At 35.7% G+C, this 11434-nt stretch overlaps 1 protein-coding gene across 1 annotated transcript; it reads left to right on the forward strand.

The window, feature by feature from the left end:
- The first annotated feature begins 8679 nt into the window (after positions 1-8679).
- LOC126608719 (peptidyl-prolyl cis-trans isomerase CYP23-like) lies at positions 8680-11164 on the forward strand. Its single transcript, XM_050276712.1, has 7 exons — positions 8680-8868; positions 8953-9215; positions 9339-9411; positions 9492-9581; positions 10057-10096; positions 10610-10692; positions 10772-11164. Exons 1-7 carry the CDS (start codon positions 8713-8715, stop codon positions 10790-10792), a joined length of 726 nt encoding a protein of 241 aa, XP_050132669.1. The 5' UTR covers positions 8680-8712; the 3' UTR covers positions 10793-11164.
- Positions 11165-11434: the final 270 nt, after the last annotated feature.

An 11434-nucleotide genomic window follows, 5' to 3' on the forward strand; every position in this document is an offset into this window, starting at 1 on the left:
CAAGACAATATACCTTTGCATGCATGTTAGTTTGGGTTTTATATGTCGCTATTAAAAGAAGTGGAAAGTTTGTGTTTAAAATCTTCACACATAATACATTTGTTTGTTGGGAGTGGTAATGATTTGATGTATTTATTTTACCAAATTTATCGCAAACATTGCATAATATATCAACTACTTGTTAGTTTTTTTTTTTTTTTGACATGACATTCATTTCTTACGAGTTAAACGCTTTTATAAGCCTTTCAAATGATCAACATTAAGACATGTTTAGTTTTGTTTAACAATCTCGAACAATTAAACACTCTACTGCAAGCAAAAATGAAAATTATATACATGTAGCTGCGTATAAACACGCTTTGTATACAAAGAGATACTCATAATAGTACATCACATAAACTCATATATATATGCGTGTACAAAGTCATATGTGCATATATATATAGGGAGCAGATTTGTGACAACATTTTTTTACACAAGTTTTTGTGAAGTCCACTTTGTAATGTATTTTAATGATCTGAACCGTCTATTTTTTGGGTATTCTCTCAAAGATATGTTCACCAAAAATTTATAAAATCTAAAACCATTTGACTATTGGATTAAGGGTTTAGGTTTCCTCCATATAACGTATCCGTTCACTTTTTCACTACAAATAAATGTCTTAATGTTATTGGATTTGTCTGATTTTTTGCAAGAATGATCTATAAATGATGTTTTAAAATATAGATGGCTCGGATTGTTGAAATACATTACGGTTGAGTCACACAAAAACTTAAATAAAAAATTATGTAAAAAAAAAATGGTGTCACAAAGTAGTCCATATATAATATAATGGTGGTGTATATAAAATGGAGATGCTATTTAAATTATTAGAGATTTAGGCCATCTCCAACCGAAGGCTGGTCAGAGGGTTCGTTTTAGCCCTTTGGCCCTCCAAGAAACTAATATTTTAATGAACAGTGCATGGTCATATTTCTTACCATATCTAACCGAGGGTCAAAGGAACATAAGGCACGTTTTAGCCCTGTCACAAAAAACGGTCTTCAACCGAGGGCCAAGGGACCATAAAGCCAAACATAATTCATTATTTAAATTTAAAAACTACAACAACTTAAATTTAAAAACTACAACTAGCAAATTAAATGTAATATAATTAAATATTTAAAATAAATTGTGAAAGGAACTACAACTACACCCATTATAATTGTCTCACATCGGCCGTGGGAGATGAATGAACAAGGAAACATACTTATAAAATGAACACCCCAACTTTGACCAAATCACCTTTCTCCGCCCAAAAAATCTAAACCCATAATTAAATATTTTTTAGAAATTTTGGCCCAAAAAAAAAATGACGTCAGCATGTGGCCCCACCTGGGGCTGGCTGGTTGGTCCTTTGGCCATTTTTTGTTCAATGGGGCCACGAGCCCTTTGGTCTGGTTGTAATACCTTGAAATTTTTAAATATATAAATTAATTATTTATGTTTATGAATATGTGAAGGAAATAGGAAAATAAATCAATAAATGGTTAAGGAAGGTTCAGTGGGAAAAATGTGAAAATCCGTTCCTGGATTTGAATATTAAAATAAGTATTTTGTAGTCGTATTCATAATTACGGTTATCGATAAGTAAAAAAGACAAAAATGCCCTAGTTGGCTTAACTTAATTATACGATGATGTATTTTATCCTCATATATTTTATTGTATTTCTTGATATATTCGGATAGAGATCGATCTCACGAGCGTGTAGACGCAAACTGTTCGTGAAACAGAATTATAACGAAAGAGTTATTAACATTTGAAGTTAGAGATATTTTTGTAAATTTAATCTTCACTCTAAAAGGCTCCAGAAAATCTTGAGCAATAGGTTGTGCCACGTGTGTGGCTGGGATGAAGGGAAAGGAAGAAAAATGAGGGAAATGAATGGCTGAGATGAAAAGGAGATAAGAGAAAGGAGAGAAAGGGGTGGAAAGCGGCCTAATCATGAGGGGGAAAGGAGGGAAATGAGGGAAATGAGAGAAAAAGGAAAGGGGGATAACTGAGTACCAGTGAACCTGTGCGACCCAGTTTTGACTCGAAGCTATAGCTGGCGGTTTTCCGTCTTTTTTCCGGTGATTTTCACCGATTCACCACCTGGAAATTTTACACTGGCTTTCCCTCTTCAATTTCCACCCATGATTAATGGGTTTTTGGTCATAGTTTCGTGAAGAACCCGCATTGTGGCGCCGGGGTGGCGATCCACGAAACCTGAATAAAACTTTCACCACTACCACCATCAATGGACTCCCCCAACCCCAAGAACAAATTCCAAGCACTGGTTGGGGCGTTGGAACTGTTTTTGAGTCGAATCAAGAACACCCAATTCAAGGGTTTTCGGCGGATTTGAGTAAAATAAGGGCTTTTCCCGGCTGAATTGGACCTCGGCCCGGGTATGAAAAGTGTTCCTCTCATTGAGTTGTACATTCCTGAAAATTTTGGAAATTTTTTGTTATAGTTGAATTTTCAGGTGAGTTAGGGTGGCCGACCACCATCTGCGACGGTGCATGGCCAGTGAGCTGACATTTCGTTTTTATGCGAATTTTGTTATTCCAATTATGTTTTAGTATCTATTTGATGTGTAGTGATTATTAACACGAATGTTGAATTTTTCGATTAATTGAATATTTTCGGAATTTGGTTTGAAATTGAGATGTGAACTAAGAAAGGTTTGATCCCTCTCAAGGTTACGTGGGCAGTCTAACAGGATTAGATGCAGCCTTAATAATTGAGAATTAATTCTTTAGTTGGATAATTTGATCTAAGAGAATAAAATTGTGATAGTTTGAAAATATATTCATATGTGTGGATAAAAGAATTATGGTTATAGATCATGTGTGGGATTAAGGAAATTTAATTAAAGAATCGCGATCAATGGTTGTTAAATAAACAAGAGTTTAATTTGGCTTATCACCGCAATTATTTTTCAAAATCAATATTTCATGGCGGGGCGTTACACTGGCCCTCGGATGGAGATGATTTTCAGGCTATTTTCGACCATCTAGCCCTCTGGATCCTTCGGTTGAAGATGGCCTTACAAGTCTGATCAGGCTCTCTCCATATTCTCTGTAATTAGAGCAAATAAGTCAGCAATAAGCATTAAAAAAAATAGAAAATGTCACTATAAGAGACATATTCCTTTTTTTTTTTTGTCAAACGATAAATTTGTTAGATTAAAGAGCTGATGGAGTTCAAACCCATATCGTGATATAAGGACAACATTCATCTTTATCACTGTGGTAGAAAGCCTCTTGAACAAAAGACGTATTCCTCATTGTCTCCCTCCCATTAATTTCCAAATGATTTATTTTTTAAAGAAAAAGAGAAAATACATTTTCATTTTTGTTAGGCAGACGTCAGCTTCAAAACCCATCTTTTTATTTTCTCTCTCTCTCAATCTTTATTTTCTGATGGAAATAACACATGATATATACGACACTTGTAGATGCAGCATATGAGAGAGCTTTATGTCGTATTCACAAATAGTAAAGAGAGGGGAACAAGAAACCGTGAATTACGCCAAACCAAAGCAAACCGACTTGATTAGAAAAACAAATACTCTGAAACCCTAGCTAAATACGCATGTAATGACTACCTTCATGACAGTGACGTAGGGTCCATTAACAACGAAAAAGAAACTAAGAAACTTGAGTTTTTAGAATGAGAAAAGAGACTCAGAAGTGAAACTCTTCATCGATTCTCTGTTACTATATTTTTTACGCAATGTTTTATAATGTCGGCACATAAATTAATGTTATACTATAAGGTGATAAAGAATTCGTGAAAAGTCGCACTATAAGAGAATTTTCTTAACATTTCTTTTTTAAAAATTACCTAACACGAAATTCCCTTATTCTTTGGCCTTTTTAAATAAGTTGCGAATGTTGCATGTTGTTAAGAGCAATTGTCAATGAAAACTAAGAAATTTAATAAGGTGGAGATGGAAGATTAGTTGGTTGGTAATTGGTATCATCATATGTAAGTGTCTTCTAATTAAGTTTATAAAAATGATCTGTAATGTCCCCGGAGCATTATTTTGCATAAAATGATATTTAATACAAGAAGATAGATGATCAAGTGGGGTTGAGAGATAAACCTTCTTTTTAGCATTTTATCAACACGTACATGATTCCATGTCAATGAAAGCTAGTGGGAAATGTTTTATGATGATGATTAAAATGATGTCCAAATATAATTAATTAAATTAAGCTTAGTATATTCACACTCAAACTCGATGCACGTTTAAAGCTAAAGAGTTAGTGCTTCTCACTTTTTTTTTCTTTTTTTTTTTGTTTTTTTTCCGATCAGGTTGAAAGTCTTGACAATATAACAACAAGGTCACATAAACCGAAGTTGAAAAAACGGAAGATTGCACATTTCTGTAAACCGAAGTTGAAAAAACGGAAGATTGCACATTTCTGTAAACCGAAGTTGAAAAAACGGAAGATTGCACATTTTTTATTATATACGCACGCTATATGAAATTATGGAATACATTAGATCCCTTCCACCAAGTCCTCTCCATCAAACAATATAGGCCATTGAAATTTGATCCAATGACTAAAGTTATTATAATTTTTAAAGTGGACCCTTGTTTGTAGCCGTTAAATCAAATTTCAAGAGTCCGAATTAGTTGATCAGGAGGACTTGGTTACATTATCAAGATCAAAGATTGAGCCACGTTGTCTTTTCTTTCTTCGTTTGTTTGTTATTATTTTGTTGGCTTTGTTTCCTTCTATTTTTGTAGGCTGATTAAATGGTGTTGTAAGTTGTCAAACTTTTACGTGAGATGGCATTGGCATCCATATTATTAAGTGTCTACCTCGTTGTGCAGAAGTGGGGCACCTTCAGCAGTTTATTGTCATCACATGGTCCTGAATCCTGATGACCGTCAACTGGTTAGCGTTTTAGTTGATGAGGTATGAGTTTGGATGCCCTAAAAATTATTTGGGTTAAATTTGTTGGTAAACATTGTGATTTAAATTTGATTTTCGTTGATTAATGTAAGTTTACACTATATCTATATATGAGGAGAAAAAACCAATAGTTTTGATTGCATGCACAGTTGTATCTGCCTTATTTTTCTCGGTACGTGAAAAGAGGTATTGACATAAAACTTGTCAATCTATTATACGACTCATTAACTTGACATGGAACGACACAAAAATAACAGGTTTCGAATCAACAGGTTAATCAGTTGAGTTGTTATCAAGTGACCCGTTATCAAGTCAGGTCGTAGCGGGTCACCCGTTAAGAACTCACTAAGATATCGTTTCTCAAATATAGACATTAGATATGTCAATTTCTTGCATGACCCATTAACCTGACACGAAACAAATCCTTAACGAATTAGGTCATTATCAGGTTATATGTTAAAAACCTGTTAAGATAACATATTTGATACGGCACAACACGACCCATTAAGATAACGGATATGACACGAAAAACGACATGAACACGATAAACACAATCTATTTGTCAAGTCTACAAACTAAACATATACAGTAGAGTTTTCGGATAAGATAGCAATCAACGCATTAATTAGTGCAACTCATGATAGATTGTTAGTTGGCTATTTTCAAGTCTATGCGTTCAACATGCATGCATCATCGTGGTTTTGAAAGGTTTGTTGTGTAACTAGTATTAGAAAGTTGAGCAGACAACTCTGATTTTGTTTGACCTCTTCTTTGCGGCAGATTGTGTGTATGGAGAGAGTTGAATAATTTAGTCTTCGAGATTTCTTTTATTTCCCTCGGATGTGCGAATGCTTTTCAAAATTTTTATGCTTCCAGAACATGCAAATGGTTGGCGCAATCTGAAAACCTTAACCAGATTGATGCGAGAAACTGATTTGATCATTTTCAACAGAAAAACAGGCTGTTAGCAAGGTGTCTTGGACCCGAAATTATGATTACGATTACGAAGCAGAAGAAGAAGATTATTCACTAAATATAAAATAGACAATTCTACTGTGTTTCGATGTATTGAATATATCAATGCATGTTATAAAATCCCATATAAAAAGCGATAAAATCATAAGTTTTTTTTTTAAAAGGAAGCACATGCAATGGTAGATTCATGAAAAATCATTCGAAGGGTTACATGTGATAGTTCACAAACATTTCTTAGATATGTAAACCTTAAAAATTAAACCATAGTTCCATCATTCACAATTTATAAAACAAATAATAATATAACTGTCTACGACACGTTTTTATATTTTGAAAATGATGCATTATAGGTTTCATTATTAATGGAAAAAGCATTGCTCTCAATAAAGCCAAATCCTCTTCGAGACATTTTATCAAGCAGTTGGAGTGCATGTATGAAAGGCAACTTTAACTTTCAAGAGGGCAGCACCAAGTCATCATGGAGATTTACCATATTTCAAGGGGTTCGGTGACCCTCCTTGTTCCTTAATGGATTCGCCCCGGACCACAAGGTGTAAATAACACCATCATATAAATTAAAATTTAATTTTTACCTTTCACACACCTTTGTTAATTTTTTGTCATTGATATTTTTTAATTTATTCAATCCGACAACTGAAAATTAAGAGGATGTGTGAGAAATAAAAATAAATACATGGATAACGCTTAAATTGAACAATGTAGAATCAAAAGTGGGCTGGGTTAAACTAAAGGGGGACACTTGTCAGGCCCAATTGGATCCCAACATTGATATATGATATGATCTTAGTGAGTGAATCTTATTGAGTTGGAAACTTGGAAGAGGGAAGAAAAAAAATGCCACCATTGGAAGTAAATGTGGAATCAAATTCTGTGAGGGAACTCCTTGATTTGATTGACAAACAAATGATGCATTTCTTGTTGATTAGAAGAGAGGAATCAAGTTACTAATATCTAGCTAGAAGCATCAATGATGATCAATGTCATTGCTTACGAAAAACTGCTTTTTTTTTTTTTTTTTTTTTTGGCATACATGGGAATATGCTTAGGAAGCAAATACCAAATTGATATGAGCGATTGAAAAAAGGGGTGCTATTACGACTCTCACGTCTAATCTGACAGATACTCTAATTTGAATAACAGAGTTTTGAGTGAGACTGTCATATACGACAATTCACTCGCATTAGGTAAAATTAGGTGATCATTGAAATATCTCTTAAGACAATTTTACTCGAAACCTTTTCAAATCAAAGACATTGCTCAGTCACTTTGACGTTGTAAAATTCGTAGATGGCTACTCACCGTTACCTAGTGTCGAAAGGAGAACTATTTGGTAGTCCGCTAGGGTGTTTGGTGAACATGATTGCGTGCTACGACAACGTTTCAATCCCACGTGCTTTCATCAAATTTGACATATATGGAAACTTTTGGGTTTTGACCATAGAAAAAAAAGGCTCGACATCATAGGCCTTGTTGGGCCCATTTCTTACCCACAAAAAAAAAAAGTAAGGAAAACTAATAAAAATCGATTGAAAACTTTGAGTTTTAACGATAAGGATAAAATAAAGAATAAAATGAATAGTACCATGATTGACTTTTTAGCGTAAAAATGTGGTTTTTCGTTAAAGTGAACAGTCCATGAGCTTTTCATTAAAGTTCCCAAAAAAGTATGGTGCCTTGTTCAACCAAGATGCGGGTCATGGTTGCATTCTCAATTTTTTTTTTGTTTTTTTGACAAGGGTAAAATTCAATACCAATGATAATAAGTACAACAAAGGCCCAAAAAACAAGTTAAGCGCAACAAAATGGGCCTTAAACACACAGAAGACGAAGCCCTAAGGCCAGCCTTGGAGCCCAACACATACAAACAAACAACTTAGAAAAAACCTAAAAAGTTAGGCTTCATGAAGCTGCATGTTATCGCCAGAAAACCACACAACAATTCATCTACCACCACAAGCACATGGATCACGCCAACAAGAACCCTAAAATTTGTTAAAAAAAGGGTCGGCATAATCCTCTAAGGACCGTCGCCACATAATCAAGGAAGCATGCAGGAAGAAAGAACTCAGAGTAGCATTGTCGACAACGGTGAATACCGAAAAGGACCAACAAAGGTGGTGGTGCGAACACCTGAGCCAAAACTCTACACACTCTTCCATCAACCCGAGACAGAACGCGATAAATAAAAGTTTAATTAAGAAAGAAACTTGATACATCTGCATAGCATTTCTCATACCGAGTGGGACTAACATGAGCTCGGTTGAAACTCAAAACAAAAGTTTAATGCTTTTGCAAGAATTGTCTAACCAGACATATAGTCAGACAATCCTATCTAAGTTTCTTAAAAAGTATGTTATCAAGGTTCTTCTTCATATGAAAGCATTAAAACATATCGTTTTAGCTCAAAAAGATGACATATCATACATCAACGTTATCTCAACTTGATTCAGATATAAAATTAAACTCAATTTTTTGTAAGTAGCTCCGCAAAGAGGTTACCATGTACACTTCCTTAGTAAAAAAAAAAAACAGAAGAAAATTGTAGAATCATTTTTAGAATACTAATAACAACTCCGTTATAAAATCCACCCATAAACCACTTTTGCATTGCTTACAAAATTCATTGGGCCTCCAGTAGGATTTTTGGGTGAAGAGTTGGACATACAAAATTTGGGCCTGGGGAAATAATCAAAGCCCTATACCACCAAAATATAAATAAAAAATAAAAAAAGGTGTGGTTTTTGGTTGTTGACGTGAAATGCGATGAAGGACGGCAGATTTGGTGGGAAAATGTTGAACCGCGATTCAGCACTGATCGGGCTGATCAGTTGCTTTTGCTTTCACTCCGCGTTTCTTACTAATTTCGTCGCCGCTTCTTCTCCGGACCCGCTGCTCGGATCCGCCCGCGTCGTTTTTCAGGTAAAAAAATGATTTGAAAACGAAGTAGAAATTAATGTGAATTTTTGGGGAAGAATTTGAATTTTGATTTGCGTGATCTTGCAGACCAACTATGGCGACATTGAATTTGGGTTCTACCCGACCGTCGCGCCGAAGACGGTGGAGCACATTTTCAAGCTCGTCCGCCTCGGCGGCTACAACACCAACCACATCTTTAGGGTTGAGAAAGGGTTCGTCGCCCAAGTGGCCGACGTGGCCAGCGGAAGGTCGGCTTCGATGAACGAGGATCAGCGGAGGGAGGCGGAGAAGACGGTGGTCGGCGAGTTCAGTGACGTCAAGCATGTCAGGGGCATCCTCTCTATGGGAAGGTACAGTAAAGTCTGAGTCTTTCTGATTTACTTGATTAGAAATTTGAAGTTTTTGCCTCTTCGGGTCTTTAATTATGAATTATTATCTGGGTAATTGTTGTTTTTTGTTAATATTTTGTGTAGGCACGAAGATCCGAACAGCGCCGGATCATCCTTCTCAATGCTGCTTGGAGATTCCCCTCATCTTGATGGGAAGGTAAGCTGACTACACTTTGATAACTTCTTTGAATCGGGCATGACACCGGTAATGTGTTGAAGTAAGAAATCCTTTTTCAGTATGCAATATTTGGGAAAGTTACTAAAGGTGATGAGACCTTGAAAGCACTCGAGGAACTCCCTACTCGTCGCGAAGGGATTTTCGTGATGGTATGCTTATTCCTATGCTTTTGCTTGTTTCTATGTTTCGGTAAGAATCGATTGGTCAATTTCTGTGAACTTAGAATTATAGTTTTTATGTGTTATGTTGGGTACAATAGTATAGCTTCTTTTCACCCTTCTAAGATATCTGTAGATATTGCCATTATATCTGATGTGTAAATGTATTAGAGATGGGAGTGGAAACTAAACATTTTTCACTCTGCCAGGAAGCTTGACGTATATTTGGATGAGTTGCTGTATAATAATTAAACTAAAAGTCTTGCTATGTGGAGTCATTTGATTCTCACTCTCTAGTGTATAAATGTTTTATCTCCATGCTTGAACTGTTTGCATTAATCGTATGCGGTAAAGCAGTCACGCTTCTTAATACAGCTTAGTAGTATTTTTATGCTTCAGTTACGCGTTTATCATATAAAGCAGCCATTATTGTCTCTTTAATTTATTTTCCGTTTCTTTCCTCCAGCCCACCGAGCGCATTACAATTCTGTCAACATATTACTACGGTGAGAATTAAGCACCCTTTGATTTGTTCGTTACTTGTACTAGTTTCATATGACTTGAATTTTTAATGGAATCTGGTGATTCATTAAATGATATCTATAGGTAAGTTTAAGCTACATAATCTTGCAGTGCAAGGTAACTATTTTGTAAATTGCTTTCACTAGTACCGTGCTTGAGAAAATTAATGATGTTTTTAGAAGAGAGAAAAATGAAGGGGTGGGAGCTGTACGGTTACACAATTGTTTATTTCCAGATATAGTGTAACCTGGCTATACGTATTGACACTAGCTTCAGTGACTGGATTAAGGAGCAGCAGTAGGTTTTTTGAGAAGTTTGAGACCGAATGCTGAACCATGCACATTGCTGAAGTTCTCTGTTTCATTACTTTTTTCCTTGTTGATACGTGTCTGCCAAATGAAGACGGGTCCAGTGTCCGTTGCATTCAAGATTTTAATCGTCACATTTAAATTGGATGAATTTACATTGTGTTTATGGCTTGATTGTGTTGCTTTTAGACACCGAGATGGAGAATTGCGAAGACACGAGGTCCATTATGAAGCGGAGGCTTGCTGCAGCTGCCATTGAAATCGAAAGACAGGTAACTAAGAGTTACAACAAACATGATTTTTTCAAACATTACAATGCAAACATGGACTTATCGTGTGTCATTTTTGTAGAGAATGAAATGTTTCCCATGACATAGCAAGCAAATATCCGAATGAAGAAATGCTGTTTGCTGTCAATCTTCCAGATATCTGCTGTATTTTGTCAGAAAACAGTTTACAAAGGGTGAGAAAAGTTCAAAGATCCATTCAAGCAGACGGGAGACAATACTTACGGGGTCAATCGAGTATCCGCCTCTGTGAATACCTCTGACGCTAAAATTGTCTGTAAATGAACGTTGAAACCTGAAGTTATACTGGATGTTGATAATGGCTGACATGTATGTTGAGGCCACACATTTGATTCCTGATGTTTGCTGTGAAACTGCTGAAACCGTTGCTTGTGCAAGGGGAAGCAAATAATGGATTTATAGTGGCTTAGTTATAAACCAAATCCAAAGTCTGAAATTCGGGGTTTGATTTACCGTCGGTAATATTATTCTTCATTGTTGCTTGTATGGATAACACTTCTGTTCAACGAGAATTTAACTGTGGGTCTGTGACGGTTTCCCAAGTTAATCATGCTATACATCACGGTAAGGCTTTCTTACGTGGAGGACGAGAATTGAACTCTTGTTACTTGTTACTTGGGTTTTTACCACCGAACTAACAAGAATATACGCTTATACGCAGCTTCGCTTAACAATCGAAAACATGTAGAATTCCTAACCGACCGGA

Source organism: Malus sylvestris, chromosome 16 (genome assembly GCF_916048215.2).
Source record: "Malus sylvestris chromosome 16, drMalSylv7.2, whole genome shotgun sequence".
NCBI classification, from domain to species: domain Eukaryota; kingdom Viridiplantae; phylum Streptophyta; class Magnoliopsida; order Rosales; family Rosaceae; genus Malus; species Malus sylvestris.

Coding starts and splice junctions, on each gene's coding strand:
- LOC126608719 (XM_050276712.1), top strand. CDS start 8,713: ATGAAGGACGGCAGATTTGGTGGGAAAATGTTGAACCGCGATTCAGCA. Junction 8,869..8,952: donor CCGCCCGCGTCGTTTTTCAG/GTAAAAAAATGA, acceptor GTGATCTTGCAG/ACCAACTATGGCGACATTGA. Junction 10,693..10,771: donor CCATTGAAATCGAAAGACAG/GTAACTAAGAGT, acceptor TCATTTTTGTAG/AGAATGAAATGTTTCCCATG.